The sequence below is a fragment of the Parasteatoda tepidariorum genome, chromosome 10 (assembly GCF_043381705.1).
Source record: "Parasteatoda tepidariorum isolate YZ-2023 chromosome 10, CAS_Ptep_4.0, whole genome shotgun sequence".
Lineage (NCBI taxonomy): Eukaryota > Metazoa > Arthropoda > Arachnida > Araneae > Theridiidae > Parasteatoda > Parasteatoda tepidariorum.
The window spans coordinates 59,235,255-59,259,839 of record NC_092213.1 but is presented as its reverse complement, the minus strand read 5'-3'; the positions used below and the strand labels follow the sequence as shown (position 1 = coordinate 59,259,839).

The 24,585-nt window shown below is 31.1% G+C and overlaps 1 protein-coding gene across 5 annotated transcripts in view; it reads left to right on the top strand.

Moving 5' to 3' along the window:
* The window catches only part of LOC107443073 (serine-rich adhesin for platelets), an 80,447-nt gene that overhangs the window by 41,772 nt on the left and 14,090 nt on the right, over nt 1-24,585 (top strand). For all 5 annotated transcript variants that reach the window (XM_043046393.2, XM_043046395.2, XM_043046396.2 and 2 more), the window contains exons 2-8: nt 6,348-9,094; nt 11,505-11,586; nt 13,627-13,771; nt 16,033-16,891; nt 18,291-18,357; nt 18,441-18,561; nt 22,364-22,612. In XM_043046393.2, the coding sequence (XP_042902327.1) occupies nt 6,436-9,094; nt 11,505-11,586; nt 13,627-13,771; nt 16,033-16,891; nt 18,291-18,357; nt 18,441-18,561; nt 22,364-22,612 (4,182 nt within the window). In that variant the 5' untranslated portion in view covers nt 6,348-6,435. The remainder of the gene's footprint in view (nt 1-6,347; nt 9,095-11,504; nt 11,587-13,626; nt 13,772-16,032; nt 16,892-18,290; nt 18,358-18,440; nt 18,562-22,363; nt 22,613-24,585) is intronic.

The following is a 24,585-nucleotide window of genomic DNA, read 5'->3' as shown; positions in this document are numbered from 1 at the left end:
TAAGAAATGATTCAATTTAATCATCTGAATATGGATATCAATAAATGTTTAAGTGAAATACCTATTTAAATTCTGTACTTAAATAATAAAAAGCATTTTTTTAACTAAATAAAATGTTTTAATTCGATATCATGTCAATCCTCTGATACCTGTTAATTTTTTAAAAATATCAATCGGTATCCAAATTATATTCTTTTAATAATTTTATTAGAATATTTTCAACACTTTTTTTACATACTCACTAAAGCTATTTATTTACATTTTTCAAGGCATTTTGTAATACATTAAAGTTAACATACGCTACAAGTTCACCTCGGATTTGCTTAATAACCAGATTTTTTATCAAGGCTTTTCGCTTCAAAGATTAGTCAATCAATTTAAGCCTTAAAATGTTTAAAAAAAAAGAATTCAGTAAATATTATTGATTTCAGGTAACAATTGATTAATTTTTTTATTCAACAACCCTAAAGATTTATTTTCTTTCATCTAAGAGTTTTAATAAATTTCCAAGTAAACGCTTCTTTAAAAGTAAACTTATCATTCATTATTTAACTATTTCTATAACTATTTAAACGTAAATTAATTAATTTTAATTAATAAATTTTAAATTATTTTTAAGAAATATATTTTGAAATTTAATTTCAAAATATATCATAACTAATGTTTTGTATCACAAATTGAACTGTTTTCAAATTTAATAAAGAAATAATTAATGGGATTTATCCATGTAGCGTTCATTTACATTGTGGATTCATATGAATCAATTTATTTAAAAAATCATATCTATGCATAAAATGTTTCATTTGAAACTATTCTTGGATCACTTGTTTTTTTAGAGTGACTAGTTAGAAAACTAGTGAAAAAATACATCGTCATTCATGAGTATTTAAAACTCATTTGTATATTAATAATATAGTTTTTGTGCTAAATAATGCTTATGAACTTAATTGTTTTAAAACCTTATTTTTCTTTTTGTTAATTTGTTTTTTCCGTATAGATTACACTGGGAAAAATTTAAAAAAAATTTTATTTACTTATTTTATTTTTATTTATTTATTTTTTTTGTTTTTGTCTTCTGCTGAGTCTGGGATATTTTCGAGTCGCTGATTTCAAATCTACAATCGGTTTCTCTCTCCAAGCAACACTTTTTTTAATGACAATTTTATTCTATAATTTTTTTTTTAAATGCTCAAGTTTAAAATATAATATGTGTTTCAAATATAAAATATATATAAAAGGTTGTCGCATAAATGTGGCGACACACTTCTAATGGAAATAGGGCACATCATCAGTGTTAAAACTGCATATGAACTCATCTCCAGAAATATCGTCATGCGCCGCTAGGGGCATTTTCTTATTATGATCTGTTTTTTAACGTGATTCTGAATAGGCCATAACAGAGAAGAGCCCTTAGCTCCGTGTGACGACATTTTCGGGCAAGGGTTCCTATGCAATTTTTAGCCTGATGTGCCCTAACATCTCTAGAAGTTTGTCACAACATTTATGTGTCCCTCTGTAATTTATAACGTTTTTAATCTTGCTCATTTCGACAAAAAATAGACTAAAATAATTTTTTTTTTAATCTATAGCTTTAGGAGAAAAACTAATTTCAGATTTGAAATCTCTCACGTGACGTAGGCAAGAACAGGTATTTGTGTAAATGTAACCAAAAAAATTGTTCCCCAGTGTTATGTTCCCTATCCTCCTATTATTTTGCTGTTATTATGACAGTTCTTAGTACGTAAATCTTGCCCTGAGGGGACAGAAATGCCTAAAATGATGGTCATGTTGATAATATCCTCCCCTTCCCTCTTCACAAGCAGTGGATACTTGAAGCAAAGTTGATAATTTAGTAAAAGCTTTTTCTGTTCCTCACATCAATAAAATTCCCCCTAAATGTACAAAATAAAAGCACAATTGTTTTCTCTTTTATTTATTTGTGCAAGTTTTTTTTCCCACTTTTTTCAAGAAAACACCACTAAAATATTGATTTGATAAGTCGCTTACTGCGACTTGGTGTTTGAAAAATTGATTGGAACATATTTATCATTGAATTGTTTTACGGCTAATTTTTTATGTTTCTTTCTTTCTTTATTTATTTCAGTTTTATAAAAGGTTCCATTTAAGGATTGATTTGAAAAATGTATATTTAAAAACTAGGCACTTTGGAGGACGCTATACAGTGGGGAAAAACTTTTCATGCCAAATTCTGCTTCAGCTACATAAGTATTTTAAAATATAGAGAAAATGAGTTCTTGTAAATCTAGAGTAAATCAATTAGTTTTATGTACAGAAATTTTTTTTCTTCAAAATATCAGAATGCAAAAAAATTGTGGCATTATAACTTAAGATTTGTGTTTTGATGTTTTGAAAATTTTTTTTCAGCATTTAAAACTTCATAGTTTACTCTAGGTTTGCACGAACTTACTTTTCTTTATATATTAAAATTTCAAATTCCGAAGAAGGTGAAGGAAAATTTGCCGTCAAAAATTTCTCCCGTGGTATAGCTTACTCTTATAGTTGTTTTTCTTTCAAGTTACAAAGTATAGACACATTCACATTTTCTGTAATAAGTTGCAAACTGATCTTATTTTATTTTGTTTTAAATTAGATCTTTCAATAAAATTAGTGTTGCTTATTATCACATATTTTTGGTACTTTTTAAATACATCTAAACAAATAACCAACCATCTGGTTATATTTATCTTCTCAGCTCATTTTATTATCTGATATCATCTGTTTATTTTTCTTTTCAACATTACTTAGTTATAAGCTCTTATTTATATTACCTCTGAAGAAGTCTGCTATTTTCTTTCTCACGCGAACTCATTACACACTGGTTTGATAAGATTTCTGATGTCGATAAAAGGCCCATTCATTAAGTTTGCTGGGTGAATGCATTACTATGGCATTGTTGACAATATTGAAGTGCGATGCTGAATACCTAAACTTGGAAGTGACGAGCATGAATCCTGTTTAATTTCTGGAGGAGTGATGAATAATAAAATTGGTTTATTTTTATATTCATGACTCAGATTTTTTTGATACATGAAGTAGATTTTAGTCTAAATCAAATATGTTTGCACACTGTAAAAAAAAAAAAAAGATCAAATTACGGTATAAAGTACCTGCACTTTGGGTGCATCATCCGTAAAGTCCATTTTACCGTAAAATATTATACTATAAATTTTGCAGTAATTTTTTTAAATTTAGAGTGATTCAGTGATTTTACGGTAATTATTACTGAAAAAATTGCGGCATATCTGATTTGTTTTTGTTACGTAACATGTTCCGGTAAAAATAGATCTTATGGTAAAAAGTAACACCGGGAGTACCGGTTTTTATGCCGGAATTTTTTACTCTGCATCTCGTCAGCGAGGTTTTTTTTTTTAATATCAGTAGGTTTTAACCAAGCTCATGACAAGTAACTTTAAATGAGCCGCAATGGCTCAGGGGATAGAGTGTTCGCCTTCCAATAAGGTGAACCGGGTTTGAATCCCAGTCGATACGAATTCCGCATCCAGCTTGCACCGACCACGGTGCTGACTTGAAATATCCTCAGTGGTAGACGGATCATGGGTTAGAGTTGCCTTGCCGTCAGGCTAACCGTGGGAGGTTCCCTTGGTCTTCCTCTCCATGTAACGCAAATGCGGGTTAGCTCCATCAAAAAGTCCTCCACGAAGGCAAATTTCTCCCAATACTCGATCCCTTGTCTTCTGGATTGGGTTCAAAATTACAAGGCTACGGAGTTGAACATTAGTAGTCGTAAACCCATAAAATTAGGTCGCCTTTTCAATGACGGTTATAAAATAAAATAAAAAGTAACATTAAATAAAATAAAACAGAAAATTTAAATTTATTTACTAAATTTTTATTTAACCAACTTGTGCGCTCATTTAAAATGCAATATAGGTTGGCAAAAATTGTTCTTTCGATATAAAATTAACATAAATTCATTTATCAGTGAAAACACGGATCAAGTTATTATTATTAGTTATCTCTGTTATTTAAGTAATTTTTATTTTATAAAGTAGTTTCACTTTTACTAAGGATTTTGATATTGTAGTGTGATTCGGAGGTTGTAGTTTTTCGCACTGCTTAGAAGAAAAGTATTGTGTGTTTTACTATTAATTAATTTAAGTTTTTTATGCAGCGATTATTTTAGGAAAAAAAACCCATTCTACGAATAATTTTTTTCTCTTTGCAGTCTTAAATAGTTTTAGATTTTGATATTGTTTTAACATTTTGCGTTGCATTTGAAAAAGTGACAAAATGTTCGACTTTTTCATATTTTTCAGACAGGAACTTGTTCATGTAATTTTTCTAGTCATTTTCCATTTTATATTAATAAACAAAATATTCCAAAATATGCAGCTTCGGCATTAACTTGCTAAAATTACAATGTTTAGAAATTATATAATTGTATTACGTTCTAATCGCATGCAGGAAATAAGAAGAATCAATGTTTCAAGCAATAAAAACAGTGTTAAGCTCTTTTATTTCATCCATAAAATAAGTGTAACTAATTTTGCGGATGAAGTGATAGGCATAATGTGTTTCTCAACCGAAAAAACTAATAATTGATTAGTTTTTTTTATTTTGTGTTTCTATATAATAATTTAGTTTTTATGTCTTAAACTAATGTAATATCTTTTATTAATATGTCTTAAACTAATGTAATATATTTATATTTCTTTTGACAATCAGCGTGTTATTTTAAAAATTGATTTTGCAAAAGTTAATGGGAAATGAATAGTTAAAAATCATTGAATAATCGCCAATTTTAAAGAATATTATCCAAACTTTATAATTGGCACAATTTTACAATGAGTGAGGAGCTCTTAATTCATCAAAACTTCACAATATTAAGATATCAAACTTACCAAAATATTAAACTGTCATTTAATATTTTAATTGAAAGTTATTTTATCATTTAATTAAATCATTTGTTCAATTAAAATTTTTATCATTTAAAATTTTTAGCATTTAATTAGTTAATTAATACATTTTTATACTACTTGCACATATCGCTGTATTCGGAATCACTTTACATCTGTAATAATTATAATATTTCCGTTAATATTAAAATTTTGTACTTCAGACAATGTCTGTAATTTATAACATATGATATGAAGATGTTTTCGACGTAAAAACGTAATGAAATTAACCAGAGCCAACTCATATCATTAAATGAGTGTATGTTAAAATGATGCTTTTTCTTTCTGTCCGTTTCCAACGAACGTTTTTTCCTTTCCTTTAATTAACGATGTTACTTCGGTTGGAAAAATCGTATCTCAAGGTTAAGGTCAATGAATTTGAAACTTGTCATTCCAACGGATATCTGCCTCGATAATAAAGTAATAAGCAACGAAGAAATATATTTTGTTCCGAATTTTCATAATGTTATAGTGTACAATATGCGTTTTCTTATATGATATTTTCTTATTTCTTATATGTTTTTCTTATAATTTAGATTCATAACAGAGTAAGTTTACTCAATATTGAATTTTTTCCCCTGAATAATTTTAAGAACGTGATTTAATATATTTTTTTCTATAATAAATTAGGAATAATGAAAAATTTTGGGTCTTTATATTTTTTTTAACGCGAAATTAAATGCTAACCATAAAAAATGCATTGTTCATACATAATTTATTGTCATTTATGTAATTGTTAATGCCACTCAAATGCTTCTTAGGTATTCAATTTTTTTTGCGGAATGTGTGAGAGAGAAATTAATATATAGAGTTATAATAGTCATTCAGAAAAAAAATATTAATATATATTTTTTTCCTTCTTTTAAATATTTTTAAGTTGATAGTTTTATTTTAACCAAGTTTAACTTCTTTATAAATAGCTGAATTGAAATTGATGATGACTCATAAAATCTTTTATTATGTGTCTGAAATACTAAGAAGGACTTTAAGAGATTTCTAATTTTCGTGGGGTCCATATACCCATCGTAAATTGTCACTTAAGCAATATGAACCATGCCAAATTAGTATTTTTGTTTAACTTGGGCATTTTGAATTTTCGTTACTGCCTTTAGAAATTAACTTCTTATGAGAAAAAGATCACGTTATTCTTAACGTAACGTAAGATTAATTCACGTAGCGCAAATTAGTATTAATATTAAAAAAAATATTGTGCTTTTTACTCTGCAAATTTAGTTACCTATTTTTCATTTAAGTAATAAGTTGCTTCCTTTTTATACCCATCAATCAGCATTCGCACAGTATTAATTTAATTTTAAACTCATTAGTTTCATATTAATTTCCTATTATGTGTTAATATATTTTATGAACCCTCTTTGGACATATAATTAAAACTCCTTTCTTTTTTTTCAGGTATCATAACGAATCATAATGTTAATACCTCTTTCATTGGAAGTATCCTTATCAGTTTTTTATTTTATGTTTTATTACTTGGTGACCAATGATGAAAACCGTATCGACCGAAGCAGATGCTACCACCAGTACTGCTCCAACAACTTATGCTAGGAAGCCATTTAAATTGCTCCAAAATTTGCAGCATTGCCAAATATTTGTTAAATCCAAGATGGCTTTCTCTTCTTCCGCTATAAAATCCATTGCAAATCGACCAAAAAAGGTAGAATCGATTACCTGCCAGCCGAAAGAGCCAAATGCACAAGGAAGTAGACCCCGCGCATCAAGTATTTCATCTCGCCAAAAGAATGCGGTGAATATTAGGTCTATACCTAAAACAAACGGTGTTGCTCAAAGGCGAAGCATGCAGCTTGATTCAAAAACAAAAATTTTGGATTCGGCCAATGACAATACTAATCCAGTTGGGAGCCTAACCTCTTCGCCTAAGTGGTCTCATATTAAAAATAAATTTGAAAATGGGTCAGCTACTACGAAAAGTAAGTTTGAAAAAACTACGTCATCTGTTAAAGATGATGAAACGGATGTAAAAAAGCAAACTAATTCCAAAATCTTGAACTCTCTTGTTCCTGAAGTTCACTTAGGTGCTTGTAAGGCTAAGGTTTGTGGAAGGACTGAATTAAAAAAAGTTAATGATTCATCTGTCACAAAATCTGCTAGCACGCCACGTGTGGTATCTCCCAAGGCTTCCTATGAAAAACGAAAGACTGAAAGTACCACTGTCAAACTCTTAAACTGCAAAGATAAATCTAAGCCTAGATGTAGTTCACCAAAAAATTCATTTACAAATACTGCTAATGTATCGCATTTACATTCGTCTGTTACTAAAACATCTCGTTTAAATTCTACTACGAACAAACTTTCATCCCTTCATGCTAGTAGTTTATCAAAAACTTCACACTCCAGAACTTCCTTGACGAACTCCTCTGTGTCTCTTTCGAGCAATTCTTCTAAGAATTCTGAACTTGATACGAATTCTGTAAAGAAATGTTCTATATCTTCTGTCTCTTCTGAGCTTTCTGATATCGACATTCCATCCAATGAAACCTTAAACGCCAAATCGACATTATTGTCTAAAAGTTCCTGTGCTAGTACCTTTTCAAGCGATTTAGCTGTGAATTCTAAATTAGGCGAATTAGAAACGAACTCTTTAAACTCCAATTCTTATCCCTCCACGACTAGCAATACAAGCTACAAGCCAAATTTATACCGAGTTAAACAAAAGCATGACGATAAACCTATCCTAACTTTTAATCGATCAGATCAACGTGACGGTGCTAAATCAATCAAAAGCAAGTTAGTGAGAAATTCAGTTACTTCTAATGAAAAGGAAACTGTTCATACTAATATTTTAAATAGGGATAAAGTATCTAAGATTTCAAACCCGTCCAACAAACAAAACACTATTTTACCGGTTGATGATCAAATAGAAAAAATAAAAGAGGTGGTAAAAAATTCTCAATCGAGCTCTAAGACAGTATGGGTAAAGAATGAAGCTGGAAATTGGATGAAAAAAGGTAACGCTGAAAATACTACGGGTTCCGGAAACACCATTAGTCAATCTAAAGTGGCTAGTTTGAGAAGCAAATTTCTTGAACCCACTAAAGAAACGAGCACCCCATTAACGAAATCTGTTACAACTTCAAGTGTTCCATCCAAAACTGAGTTCAGCCGTCCTTTAGCCAAATCTAGTACTACAAGTAGTATTTGTGATAAATCTATCTTAAAAGACATTATTAATGAAAAGAGTCAAGCTATCAACATAAATGCGCCAAATAGCCAAGATACCTCAAACGCGGCATCAGCAGTTGGAAGAAATTCTTTAGATGGAGATAAATCATTGAACATTGTTCAAAGAGCGATACTCAGTTTTGAAGGCAGTTTAGCTCTTCTTTCACCAGAATCACAAAGACGGTTAAAGCTAGTTAATGAAAAAGTCCAGGCTCAAACCGATGACGTCAAAATTCTAAAGGCCAGAAAAAATGAATTTACAAAAACAAATATAGGTGCTAAAAATGTGCAAAAGGACAAGTCTCCAAGTACTTCAAAAACTGACATTAGTAAAGTCGTTGGTGAACCCCTCTTATCAACTCGGAGTTTCTTAACTAAATATCAGTTAACTAATAAACCAATATCGAAGAATCAAAAGTCTAGCTTTAAGTCTTATGTTAAAGACGAAGAAACACTTAAAAATACGAAGCAAATCTTGAATTCAAGTAGCTTAGTTGGCGCATCTAAAAAGTTTCCTTTAGAAAAACAAAGAATTGCAGATAAAGGGCAAGAAACTAAAGAACAAAACTGTAAACCAAATAGCTTACCCACAACTTCTAATTCAAGTCCAACGTCTCTTAAACAAAACTCAGCAGATAGTTCTCCAAAATCGAATACAGAGAATGAATATACTCTTCAACCGAATCCTTCTTTTCTTTGGTGTCGCTCCCGAACTGCATCAAGCGATCTCTCAAAAAGCAGTACTACTTCAACTGTTTCACTCACAAGCTCTGACTACAGAAATTACTACGATGTTCAAAATTACTATTCAACTTTAGACTTAGAAATTGAAAAGGCGAGTGACATTTCTGAGGAACCCATTTACATTGATTCTCAGGATTCTAACAGCAGTGATTATTATACAACATCTGGTCGGCTTCCGTACCAAAACATTCCACCAAAAGCTCAATCAAAAATTAGTGAGTACTCTTAACACTTAAAAATGATTTTTGGTTTTTGTGATGTTTATATATACACCGAAGAGCCATTACATTATGACCATTCTCCATCTATAACAATGGGCTCGCACAGGTTTTCATGGTTTCTCACTCAGGAACAATGTTTTCATGGGGCACATTAGGACCCATAATCCTCATAGAACAATCCCTGACGTCTGTAAACTAGTTGAACATAGCTGCAGACCAGGTTCACCCATTCATGGCAACATTTTTTTCCTGCGGGGGATGGTGTTTACCAACAGGATAATACGCCATCTCATAAGGGTCGAATCGTCATGGATTAGTTCGAGGAACATTCCAGTGACTTTCAAGTCATGTCTTGGCCCCCAAATTCACCTGACCTTAATCCAATAGAGTATTTGTGGTCCTACTTGGAAAACCAAATTCGTGCTGCCACGCTACCCCCTCGCAATGTGAGGGAATTGCAGGACCAGTTGGTGAGCGCTTGGTACCAGATACCTCAGACTACCTATCAGCNTAATACATTTCAGTTTATGATGCGCTAAATTGAAGTTGTATGGTTTATGCCTTAAGTATTATTTTCAAAGGAGCAGTCAAGTATATATATATATATATATATATATATATAAAAAAAAATTTTTACAAAACATACGGCTGTTGCGATGCTATGATGATTAAGCGTCATCTGTGGCGAACATTTTATGTCATAATGTGGAAGTGATGACTCATAAACAAGTATCATCATTGGTGTCATTCTGTGTTTTGGCACAGATGATGATGCTTGTTCATCGTATCAAAATAGCTTCGTGTTTTCGTGTTTCCATCGATATTTATTTGTAGCTATTGCCTCAATTTTTGCTATGCCCATTTTAACAAAAAGAGCATTTGTTATATATTAATGCTATTTTTATTTTTATTTTGTTGTTATAATGACATCATATTCATTTAATTCACAAATATTGCCTTGGTGGCTCAGTGGATTGAGTGCTCGCCTCCAAATAAGGTTTACCGGAGTTCGAATCCCAGCGATGTCTGGTCGATATGAATTCCGTACCCAACTTGCCTTGACTACAGTGTTAGCGAAAAATGTCTCCAGTGGCTTGTGGATCATCGGTTTAAGTCCCCTCCCTTGCCGTCAGGGTAACCGTGGGAGGTTTTTGCGTTTTTCCTTGCATGTAAGGTTAATTCGCGCTAGTTCCATCAAAAAAAGTCCTCCAGAAAAGCAAATTTCTCCCAATACTTGATCCAAGAGTTCTCTTGTCCTCTGGATTGGGCTCAAAATTATAATGCTTCGGAGTTGAACATCGGTAGACGTAAACTCAAAATTGGGTCGGCTGTTTAACGGTGATTATAAAATAAAAAACTAAAGAAAACTTTAAGTATATCTTTCAAAAATATAGCACAAGGAAAAATAAATGAATTTAGTGTTCATCTTCAGAATATACTTTAAAAGTTTTACTGTATCTGTAAGTGAAGTGAAAAGATTTTTATCATCTTACCATTTTAAGCATCCTCATTAGAAATTTAAAATCATGTGATATCATCAATAAACTAAGAAGATCTAGATATTTTTTTCTATCATCAGCATGAAATAAATAAAAGTAATTACAGTATTTGCATGTTAATTATTTATTTATCACTTAATTAACAATATTTATTTATCATTATCTCTTAGCGTTCTTTTCTTTTATTAGTACGTATTTGAATTCGATTATTATTCAAAATTAGAATCCTAGGTCTAAAAGTGCCTTTATTACATAATATTTTGTATAAAGTACATAATCGCATGATGTATTTTATGATAAAGATATTTATTTACCGTTTTAAAATTCTTAAGTTTAGTTTAAATATTAAAAAAAAATTATTTTTTAATATGTCATATTTATTTTCATAACAAATTTTAAGTAAAACTGTGTACAGCCAACGCATGTAAACTATATAAGAAATTAAATTTCTCACTATTGCTAAAAGAAATTTCTGGAGTATTATGTTCAGAGTTTTTATAGCAATCTGAAATTAATTAGGAATGCAGAAAATAAATTAGTTGCAGTATTAACCGAGCGATTGATAAGGCTCAAATTTTATTTATGTAGAACCGAAAATTAAATTTGTGAAACCAAATGTGTGATAATACAAAACAGAATTTTGGGATTTTTAAATTTAATAATTTCTAATTTTGATGATAAAATCTGTTTATCGCATTGAAGCAAAAATGATTACGAAGTAATCGTGGAGATTGGTGAACGAACAGAGCAGGGGATGGGGATCTCTTGGATACAATATTGCATTACATTTTCAATGCATTGTAATTAGTTCATGATATATTTTTAAAAAAAAAGAGAATTGTTTAAGATTTATTTTCGTGATTATTGTTTGCTCTTTCATAGCATGGTATTTTTCTTTGTTGCAGAAAGTTCTGCCCCAAAAGATGAGTGGTCTGATGGCAGTGATGATGATTTCATAAAGAGTAGCCTTTCTAACAACGAAATCAGGTGAAACCTATTGATTTCTGATAACTTTAATACAAAATATTTTGGTTATGATTTTACAGAAAATTTGGCTTTCAATCGATTAATCAGAGTCTTACCTAGGAATTAAGAAGGAGAGGGTGCTGCCACTCAAAAAAGGGCACTATAAGTTTTGAAAGTACACTCATTTAACAATGCGTAATATTATGTAATAACTGAATTTGATCTTCACAATTTTTAAAAAACCCTCTTATACTATTTTATGCGTATATTTCAAAAAAATGATTCTCACTCATTATCAGATTAAGGGAAAAATTTGCAGTTTATAAAAATAATTAAAAGCATACCCGATAAATAATCTCTGGGAATATTTTTTGTTTCAAAAAAAAGTAATCTAAAAAAAATTATTAATTGATAAACAAGTTGAGGATTTTTTATGTAATTTAAACTAAAATTTATGAAAAAATAAATATTTAACGCTGCATTTTTCAGAAAAAAAGATATTTATTAAACAAAAATTAAAACCATTAAAAAATTTATTAATATCCCCTCCTGAAAAAAGAGATACTTATAAAAATGTAACAAATTGAGAATAATTCTAGCAAAGTAAATGTTTGTAATAGTAATTAAACCTATAAACACATATGATTTTACTAGCATGTAGTTATTATTTAAACAGTGAATTAATTTTTGAAGAAAAAAAAATGGAATATGAATAAAAAGGCAGTGCTTTTAGGGATGGGTGGCTTTTTTTTTTACAAAAAGGACAAAGTGGGCGCATTTAGGTGTCAAAGAGCAGGCAGGGCGGACCGCCCTTCTAAAAACGCTTAGGGAGAACACTGATGCTTATTTTTTTATTTCTTTAATGTAAGCCTTAGGTGCATTTTTTTAAAAGTTCAACATAACAGTACATGCTCATTATTTCCAGAAATTTTTTTCTGGTTGTTTAATTATCAGTCAATTTTCTTTCAGCAACTATTTCAATAAATAAAAATAAATTTTTAAAGGGGCAGAGTTACTTGAAATAATTTTGGTAGTTTTTGTTATTTTACATTGCGTTTTGAAGTTTCACAAGTTTTCCAAAAGAATTATAATAATAAACTGTAGTCAAAAAAAGATTTTCGGCAGGAATTTTCTTCAGTAATTTTCTAGTTTAATTCATGACATTTAATGTTTTACTAAAAGCAAAAAATTATGACTTTGACATTGGGTTAATATATTAAATAATTTTAAAAAAATGAGTCAGTAAGTCTTAAAATGTGTATGAACTTCCCTAGATACGAAATTTTTATTTTTGCCTTGTTTTCTCGATACTTATTCTTAATTAAATAAAGTTAGAATTTTCTTTAACTTTAATTAAATTGTTCAATAAATATAGTTGTAAAATAATATATATATATANATATATATATATGTATATATATATATATATATATATATAACGTTTTCGTGTTTGCGTCGATGGAATCCTTAAGATGACCACTTTCTGACTACCTAAGATTCTCAAATCTCTGTGGATGGTCTTTACCTGATAACAAACGAAATTTTAGTCATTTTTGTATTGTTAGAAGTATAAATTTTTCGGTATTATCGACAAAGGGTATTCTGTACATCAAATTTAACTGGAGCTAGGTTCATAATGACAATACAAGTTACAATCGTTTTTTTAAACGTCCCATGCAAAGTATTATCTCCTTATCTAAATTTTGATTTCTTCTGACATAAATAGCCTAACATATACAAAACATTAAATAATTTTTTTTTCTAAATTACAAACTACATTTTCCAGTGGAACAAAACAAAAAAAAGAGAAAAATAATTCTATTTTTGTCAAATCTAAAATGAAAAATGTAGGAGGTAATAAATTTCTATCACCATCGAAAATGCTCCCCATGTCTTTCAAAAGTGCTTTACGTTTTAGGTGCAACAAAAACAGAATTATTTTTCGTTCAGTCTAGTTGGAGTTATTTTATTTCATTGATGTCTCTATTCATTTTGTTTAGGGAATTAAGAAAGTTGAATATTAGTGTCATTTATTAATTTCGCTATCATCTATTGTTTCAGCACTGTAAGAAGAAGGAGAAATAAACGATCTTCTAGTCAAAAAGAGAGCCAGCAAAATTTTCAGAATATCAATGGTGATAAACGACATTATAGCACAGACACAATTTCCTTCACCGATTCCAGTGATACACTGATAAATGATGAGGTAATTAAACTCTTTAATTGCATAAAACAATGTTTTTTTTTTAAATTTATCATGAAACAATAATTAAATAATAATTTAATAACCCTTTTAATTTAATCAAATTGTAAAGATGTGTAACATAAATGGTGCAAAACAATACCTCAAAATGCACAGTTAAAAAAGGATATAGTTGAAAATTCGACTTAAAAATGTACATTGTTCAAAATGTGCGTTTGATAACTAATATAATAGTAAACTAACACAGTAGTAAGTTAATATAATTGTAAACTTATAAATTATAGACTAATATAATACTAATTAATAGTTATTTTCAATATTAAACAATGAACTCAAATTTTTAGCATATGCGTTGCTTATAATAAAAGTACGTAACAAATCACTTTGTTTTTTTGAACTCTTTTAATAATTTTCATTTTATTAAAAACATTTAAAATCACTGGTAAAATTATATTAAAAATCTAAATGGGTTTGGTGTCACAAGGGTACAAATGGTAAAAATAAGGTAATGATAAGGGTACAAAAGGCAGAAATGGTAAAAACAGAAATGATATTTTCCCCACAGAGATTACGTCTTACTAAACAGATAAATATACACTTAATAATAGATAAAATGATAGAAGATTTTCAAATATTTGACAGATGTGATTCAGCAGTAAGGTCGATAATAATAGTTTTATTTTTGCCGAGTGCTTAGCGTGCCTGACTGCGGAGCCATTGGCCGCGGGTTCGAATCCTGCTCAGGGCATGGATGTTTCTTTCTCTCTCTCTCGCTGTGTGTTCTATGTCCTTTCTCCTTTGTGTGAATGTGACCCTCCCTATAAACGGGTTGTGGTTGTGTGACGTGGACGACGTTGCTCCACCGCCGTGACTTCGCCACAGGTGCCCACTCCACTGGGTAACGAGAAAAGAGTAGCAGTTCTGGCATTCCTGTGGCCAATGGGACAATCCCCAGATGTCCGCCATTAAAAAAAAAATGTTTTATTTTTGATGATGTAGAAACTCGCTCAAAAATCCTGGTCAACACATAAAATACATTTATGGATGTCGGATTAATAATATCTCTGTTTTCACCATTCCTATTTTTTATCCTACTGATTAGAATGTACCATTGCGATACCGTTAGATTTTTAATAAAAGTATGCGTTGTTTTTAATGGACTTTAATTTTATCAGGACGAATTAATCTCGTAATTATAGGTATCTTGCTAATAATCTTTATTCATTAGTTACTTCTCTTATTGTGTTTAGTGATTCATAGCTAGTAATAATTTGTTTAAATCCTGATAACCGTTTTTGATTAATTGTTAATCTTAATCACCTAATTCAGGTAGGGGATTTCAAATCTAAAATTAGTTTTGCTTCAAAAATTTCAGATTTTCTTTGAATGAAATTATTTGTCGAAATGTACAAATTTTAAAAACGTTATACATAACAGGGGGTCGTTTTGCTGTTACAAAAGAACTTGTCTAAGATATTAGAGATATAGAGATGATAAAAGTTATTCATAAATTATAAGGTGACGAAACATGTGTCTTTTTAATTGTTTATTTAGACACAAATATGAAATAAGAAAAGGTAACGGTAGATATAGGGTAAAACTCCCTCTCGAGAAAGACTGCCGTTCTCTTTAACATATAAACATCTTCTGCTCTACTAAGTACAAAAGCTCTCGTGATAGGGCGCGCATGCGCGGGCAGAACTCCTAGGAGAGTTCTGCTTCTAGGGAAACATCATCAGGATTAAAATTGCATCGGTACTCATGCCCGGAAAGGTCGTCGTGTGCGTCTAGAAGCGCTTTCCTATTATGAACTGCTCAGAAGCATACGAAGAAATAAATCATAGTAGGGAAACGCCCTTAGCGGCGTATGGTGACACTTCCGGACATAAGTTCGTATGCAATTTAAATCCTGATAATGTATCCTAAGTTCTAGAAGTTTGTCGCAGCATTTGTGCGACCCCCTGCTATATATAATGTTTTTGAACTTCTACAGTTCGACAAAAAGTAGACTAAAAATGTTATTAAAAAATTGTATCTTAAAAAGAGAATCTGATTGCAGATTTAAAATTAGTGATACGAAAGTATCTGAGATCTTTTAGAAATCTAACGCAACAAGAAAAGAATTTTCCCCCAGTGTAATTAGGAGAAAAACTCCTATGTTCTATTTTTAGGTTTACCGATATTTTTTTTATAATTGATTAATGTATTTAAATAGAACAAAATGGAAAAAGAATTTTAGTGATTAGCAGTGTCACTCTTTGCAGGTTCAGAATGAAAGTACATATGATCTAGGAGATTCGAACCACTTTTATGAACCCGTTTACGAAAGCCTTGGAAATTATTTGCGTGATAAAGAAGATCCAGATGAGAACTGCAGCATATCTCTGTCTCCAGACGACAAAGATGCCGCGGACATCATGCAGTGTTCTCTCACAAGCTTAGAATCAGTCGCTAGCTCTAAGTTGGACAAGGATGAGACCCACGAAGCCAAACAAAAGAAAGGTGGGAACCCTATAAGCCAAATCAAAAGACATTTATCGTGGACCAAAAATGACATTCGCTTAGAACTTTCTTCAAAATCTAATAAAATAAAAATAAAAAAGAACGGACAAACCTCAACGGAAATAGGCGTGAAAGTTCAAGAGCATGGCTCAGTTAATACTTCTCCCAAAAAGAAGACATTCATCAAGTGTATTCTGCGACAGAAGAGCGCGAGTAGCATACCAGTGAAGAGATCACCATCGCCAAAAAAAGAAAGTGCTATGTTTTATGTACATTTGACTATGGGCCGCGAAAAGCAAAGACCATACAGTGATTCCGTTGTAGACGACGAGTCTTCCAAAGATCTTGATCAAAATACTTTGAAGGCCAGGAAACAATCCGAGCCAATTTTGCAACAACAGATTAGTTGCAAAGATTTTGTCCAGCGTCCTCGATTTAGGAAAGTTTCTTGCGTTCCACGGGTACAGCGACCCAAAACTCCACCTCCGTTGCCACCGCTGACGCAAAACAAAACTGAAAATGGGAAAGAAGATATTTCTCCAATTGCATTCATAGATGATGTGTCTCCTGCATTTGATTCTCATTTTTACACTTGTTTAGATCCAGAATATTTCCAAAATCGTAAGTATTTTTTCCTATCATATATGAATCTATAATGCTCAATTCTTAATTTGAAATTATAAAAGACATTGCAAGCTGCTTGTAAACCAATTGAAATGCTTCTGATAATTGGATACCTGTAAGCAACGTCATTGTGTGTAAATCATGGCATTCGTTGATGCAGATGCCAATTAAGTTTGACGCGTGACGTTGCCTACAGGTATACAATTAAACATAATCGCTTGACTTCTCGACTTGCAAATACCTAATTGCCTAAGCTTAAAACTTAGCCTTTCTTTTTAACTTTATACTCGGTTTAAGAAATTTCAAAAAGGTACTCATTAACCAAATACTTGGTTTTAAATAACTTATAAAATGCTAATCTTTGACATCACCTTGTCGCATGGAACATCATGAAATATATCCTCATTGTTTGTTGAAAAGTTTATTAACTTTTCTATGTTTACAGTATGAAGAAAAATAATGATTTATTTAATAATTTGAAATTTACAAAAGTTTAACTGCATCTCATAATGATTTTTTTTTATACAAATATATTTTGTTATACACTTCTTTTGCGCTGACTGACTTTATGTATACTTATTAATTTTCATTTGTCTATTATATTCGCGATCTGGAGAGAAGACCAAATCCATGTCATGGCACTCTCCACCTCTGCTCAGTTGTGTGGGAATATACTATGATATTTTCCCCTTCCATAGTATTTTTCGCATTTGAATGTCAAAAAGATGTTTTAAAATTTCCACGACGCTTTCGTTAAGAACTATGTTTAATCCAGTTTTGAGTTCAATATAGTTTCCTAACTTAAATTTTTTTAATCTGTTTGAAAATCGAGACAGAATCTAACGTACTTTCTTTCCCTATGATTATCCACACGCTAATGGTAAAAGCATGCGAAATGTTGCCATATGTAGATAGTTCTGCTCTGCGCCACCTGTAGCCCATTTCGATGGCCAATAATGTGTGATGTCAATCAAAAAACTTATTCAAATTATAGATTTTAAATTCGATTCTAATTTAAATTATTTAGATAAAATTGTATGCTCCAATAGCTTAGAGGCCAAAGGTCATCAATTATAATTATAAATTACCTGGGTTCAATACTCGATGGTGACTTAAAGCTCACCCAGCTTCAGATCGATAGGTAGTAAATGTGGTATTGTGCTGAGTGCTAACCGCATTGTCGTTGATGTCGAAATTCTGGAGTCTTAACTTGCGTGCATTCCTACCCACAACGGGCTGTAGCCTCTATATCATTAATTAAATCTTAAAAAAATAAAAAGAGAAGTAAAAATGAGTTGGTTGAAGAGATTTTTAAGTTTTAAACGGAAAGAGAAACCTAGAAACTATTATTATTATTATTTGTTTATTTATTTATTTTTATTTATTTATTTTACAGAGGAAGAAGCATCTACTAAACATGAAAACAATGTTTTCCAGTCTCAACACTCAAATACAAATAGCAGGTATAGTAGAATAATGGCTATTAGTTATGTCTAAAACTTTTTAACCACATATAAAAGACGAAATCATTCACTTATTATTTTAGGATCTCAAATTTATTATCAAATAAAGAAGATAATGATTCTGTTTCCAGTGGTACTCCCCCTCAGTACCGTAAGAAAATGGACATCTTGGAGTTCTCAAAATTCAAATCATCTCACACAGAGGTAATTTTTGTTTTTGTACTTCAATTTTTTCCTTTAAGGTTTACGTTTGAAATTCTGAAGAATTATTAAATTAATTTAATTATGCATTAAAGTATCTCCAACATTTTCTAATTAATCAAAAATGATTTTAAATTGGTTAATGTCATGTGGAATTGATGATATCAAAATCAAAAATTAAATTAGAAATCTGTAAAAAATTATGCTACGAATTCAGCTCTGTTGTAAATGGAAATGTTCATGCTATAAATTTATGTGAATACGCTAAATAAATTAGTATTATATAGCCTTCATTGAAGTGTAGTCATTGACCTTCAGAGAATGGTATTTAAAATTGATATACGAATAAAAATGATAGATTAACTGTAAAAGAAATCCACATGACCTGCATAAGTGTACAGTGTGCAAAAAAAAAAAATAAATAAATAAACGCAACACTTTGATTAACTTTTGATCTAATGATCGCATCTTCACGTTCTAGGACTCAATCTTAATGGTACTAGGGGGTGACCTCAAATACGATTAAAGCAGACGATATTTTAAAATATGAAATCATACACTAAAATATGCTTTCTTTGAATAAACATACTATTTTTTCGATGGTTTCGGATTTGTGAACTCCAAAATATAAGGGAAGCCGCAATTAGGAAAATATGGTCCCTTCTGCTTGGACAGAAGAGCAATCCAAAGTTTGAACCCTTTAGTGCTAATTTTACCCTTTGCATATTTCCCAATATCTCAAGAATTTTTTAAACAAATTGAAAATTTTTTGTACACAATTCTAAAAGTCGTTTATCCAAAGCTAATTCCATGCAAAAAAATAACTTTTAGTGAGTATTTACTAGTTTTTATTATTTTGTTTAATAATAGTTAGAAACATTTTTTGAATTGTATCGTATACAATTTTTTACTTCGTCTTAAAGAAAACAAACTACAAAATGAAACATGGCAAAATACAAAATTTGAGCGAAATTGATCGAACAGGTCCTGAGAAATAAAATGAATACGACTTTTTCAAAATTTGGTTTCACAAAAATAATTTGACCGGATTTTGCTCAAATTTTCCATTGTGCTTTTTAAAATATCATTCTTTAAAATCATCTAAAAAATTGTTTACATACTAATTCAAATTTTTTTCCTCTATTATTAAATAAATAATAAAAACTTAAAATATATACTGAAAGATATAGATTACATGGAATTATTTTTGAATAAACAAATTTTTTAATTGTGTGAAGACATTTTTCATGACTAAACTATTGGGAGCATATTTCACCAGATTGCGGCTATTCTGTATATCTTAGGGGTCAGAAATCTAAATTCATCCGGAAAAAGGTACGTTTATTCAGAGAAAGTATGTTTTTGTGTCTGATTTCGTAACTTGAAATATCGTCTGCACAGATTAATTAGCATATTTGAGGTCGCCCCTTGAACCTTTAAGATTGAATTAATTCTAGAATGTGAAGATCCCACCATTAGATCAAAAGCTATTCAGGATGGTTCGTTTTTAAATTTGTACCCTGTACACTGTATTGCGATTTGATCCTAAAAGGGATAATTAAATATTAGTGAACGTATATGGAAAGAAAAGTGTAACAATTAACATTGAATTTTCTTTTAAAATCGGTGTTTTCTTAATGCTCATTAGAACAGCTATAGAGTTCATAACTTTTTTTTAAAATTAAGTCTCATCTAAGTAAGTGTAAAAAGTGGTAATTGAAATAATGTTTAAGTTGCCGTATGTCTTGTGGTCGTCCCTTTTTTTACTAATGAAGATGAAGTGGAAACCGGTATATATTATACAGGGTGTCCGAAAAGTATGGAAACGGTTCAATATCTCGGGAAATACGCATCGAACAAAATTAAACGAGTAAAATGTTTTCAAAGAATGCACTCAATAATATCAGGCTCGAGCCCCTCCTACTCTTAACCCCTAGTAGGGAGGCGGAAGGCAATTGAATCTTAAATAGAAGCAGCCATTTTTTTTTTTGTTGCACTTTTGTATTCTTTTGAAAGACTTCTCAAATTAGGCTACAGTATTTTGGTTCTTAGATTGCGCTGTAAACGCAAAATGAAAATAGGGTACAAATTGCTTAAAATAAAGAAATATCGAGGAATGAATGTTAGAAAAATAAAAGATTAAAGATGACATGTTTGATCTAAACTCGATTTCCGTCTTGTTAGCAGATGCTGGAAAAACATCAAAGAAGTTGGAGTCGAGTATTTTCTTCATTTTTAACTTTTAAATTTCTCAAGAACTATTCCACCAATACCTTTCAAATTTTGGATTTCATTGTCATTAAAAATTACATAGTTTAAAGTGAGATAAACATTTGTACACCTTGCAAATCAAATACTTCGATATCTTTATTAAATTAAATATTAAAAAATAATAAATTGTTACAATTTCTTTTTCACATGGAATTAAATTTGGGGAAAAAAAGGAGTTTTGTAAGTGTGCGCAAAAATGTTTTGAGTTTCTGAAATATTTTCAGAGTTATAGCGACATTAGCAAAAAGTGATATTAACATTTAGAGGTTCAAACTTTCGATCGCTTTCCTGATTAAATTACTTAAGCGCATTTTTCTTTTTAGATTGCTGCTATCCTTCATAATACAAATGCAAATTCGTTTTTTAAAAAATAAATAATAATGTCCGATCAGAGGAAGTCTGTTTTTTTTCTGATTTCGTAATTTAAAATATCGCATATTTTAATTAATTAGCATATCTATAATTAAACTCTTGATCCTTGAATAATTTCGGATGATCTTAGGATTGGACATATTAGTTTAAAAGTTATTAAAATGTTCCGTTTTTCTTCTGCATTTATGATTATTCGATAAAAAGTAAATACATTCTTTTTGACTTATTTCATTAAACTACCATAAAGTATGTCAATCTGAAGAGACATTTTATGATTGACAAATTTATTCTATATACCAGGGGAGGCCAACCTGCGGCTCGCGAGTCACATGCGACTCTTTGAAGGATTATTTGTGGCTCTCGATAAATGTACTCGAGTTCCCTTTTCATTTTCGAGTTATTATATTTTAAAGAATTATTATCGTTCCGTATGTGTTTCAAAATGTCTTTTTAATTACTGAGAACAAATATGAAAGACTAAGTGCAACGTTTTTCAATTCAAGGTGAGTTTTCTGTTTTCAATATAATTATGACACAAAAAGCATCTGGAGAATTAGAATTAATAGAGATGCAAGAAGATCAAACTCTACTATTAAAATATAAGTCGCCGTCGATTACTGAATTTTGGAAATTTGTACCAGAATCGAAGTATCCTAAATTAAAAAAGGCTGCTTGTCGAATTATTTCAATATTCAGAACAACTTACCTATGTGAATCATTTTATTCCACTTTAAAATTCGCGAAATACAAACACCGATCAGTATAAACTAAACAGCATCTCAAAGAATTACTGAGAAGTGCTGTCACCAATTATTCACTAAATTTTAAAGAATTATCAATAAGTAAAATAAATGTGTTTAATTTTAAATGCAATACACATATTTTGTACTTTTACTTATATGTTTTCAATAAATATAATTTATGTAAAAAAATTTTTTTAATACCTTTTAAATACGTATTTAATTGCGGCTAGCGAAAAATTTCAAATTTTAGAAAATGGCTCGACTATGTAGGAGCTTGGCCACCCCTGCTATATAACATATCTTCTAAATTGTCATTAATTTTATGTGTATTTTTTTAATATGTAACTAAAACTATATATATATATTTTTTTAATCTTAAAAAAAATGAGAGTGACAACTAAAAACTTCCTTTTTTGCAGCTTTTAAAATCTCCCTTCGAAGAAGAGCCCATGTATCAATTTTACCAGAGAGATGTTCAGCAGAGAGCTACCCTTGGATATTCAGCCGATGTTTCTGAATCCGAGTTCGAAGATGACGCCTCCAGCAAGTTTTCCGATTCGGATTATCTTCCTCCTTCTCGTCCACCCGTTCTACAGTCTCAGTTATCAGCCATGGATTTGGTACATGGAGAAGGCGGCCAAAGGACCCTCTGGTGTGAGGTTCCTGAAGTAAGTATTTCATGAACGAATATCTTTATATTCGTAAGGTAATAATAGTTAAAAAAAATAATGGACAATTGAATTTTATAATCGAAATTTCGATCATTTTCTGTCTAGCTAGACTTCTCAAATCTTTTTGAAACTCGGTGCCTGATTGCAGTGCCATGTTTAAACGTTGCCAGATTGCTAAAGGCAGAATATTTATTTTCATTTTATGACCGTCACTGAACAGCCGACCCAATTTTTTGGGTTTGCGGCTACTAATGTTCAACTCCGTAGCCTTGTAATTTTGAACCCAATCCAGAAGACAAGGAAACTCCTGGATCAAGTATTGGGAGAAATTTGCCTTCGTTGATGGAACTAACCCGCATTTGCGTTACGTGGAGAGGAAGAACACGAGAACCTCCCACGGTTAGTCTGATGGCAAAGAGACTCTAACCCATGATCCGTCCTTCACTGAGTATATTTCACGTCAGCACTGTGGTCGGTGCAAGCCGGATGCGGAATTCGTATCGACCAGCCATCTCCTGGATCAAACCCGGTTCACCTCATTGGAAAACGAAAGATCTATCCCCTGAGCCATCTGGCTCAAATACAGAATATTATCACCGAAGGATATTTATTAATTCCGACTAGTTTTCAAATAAATAGGGCATCTATCTGAGAATAATCTGGGGATAAATCGCTCACATTCCAATGAGGTGTCTCAGGTTCGAATTCCAGTGGTGGCTGGTCAATACGAATTCTGCACCCGACTCGCACCAATTACGGTGCTGACGTAAAATATCCTCTGTGGTAGTCGGATCATGGGTTACGGTACCCTTGTCGTCAGGATAACTGTGGGAGGTTTTCGCGGTTTCCCTCTCCATGTAGCGGCAATGCTGGTTAGTTCCATCTAAAAGTCCTCCACAGAAGCGAATTTCTTTCAATGCTTGATCAAGGAGTTCCCTTGTCTTCTAAATTGGGTTAAAAATTATAGGGCTACGGAGTTCAACATTGGCAGTCGTAAACTCAAAATTGCATCGACTGTTCAACGACGGTTATAAAATTATTAAATAACTACAGCACTCAAATTTTAGCTGGAACTCTGTGCTGAATGACAATAAAGTTAGCAATTGTTTCTTTACGGCTACAAACAGAATTAATTGCCTAGTATTTATGGCCACTTTGAAATCAATCAAAATTTTGATACCTTTTCCACTAGCTAGAGCTCTTTTATTTCTACTGGATTATTGTGCCCAATAACGATGCAAGTTTTCTTTTCCTGCCTGCTTCGACATAATATTATCATCAAACCAAATTCCGATCCTTTTCAAAATTTCTAGACTACTCAAATTTTAATTGAAACTCTATGTTACAATAGACAACGTGGCTTTGCAAAGTTAACTGTTAAGCGACCTTAAGGTCAAAATGTAAATATTTGCATCGACTATCTAAAAGATCAAAGGAAGCCGTGTTTCCCATCTCACTGTTGTTTTCTTTTTCATTCAGGTATTACGCAATAGAACCAGTTGAACTTCTTCCTGGTTTCGAAGATTGGTGCAAATGGTAAAAGATTGGTAGTAAATAGTGAAACAAAACAGCTAAGACTATATTGCAAACAATGCTTCTTAAATGTCAAATGCAACGCTTATCTTCCATTTTATCACCAATCAAAATTTCGAACACAATCAAACATAAATTAACAATTCCAAAACGATGAAGAAAATAATAAAATTATGTAACATAATTTAAAAATTATGTTTTACAAATGGATTCAAATGAAGAAAATATTATTTTTATTGTGACACCTGAAACAAATTACGTAGGGGCCGTCATCTTCGTAATAAACTTCAGTCACCACCAAAAATTCTATCCAAGTATTCGTCCAGCAATGGACTGATCATTGAGACACGGTTCCCAGCAGATCACCGAAGTCAAGCATCACTGGCTGCGGTCAGAGTGCGGGTGGGTGACCACAAGTTTTTCTTAAATTAGGGACC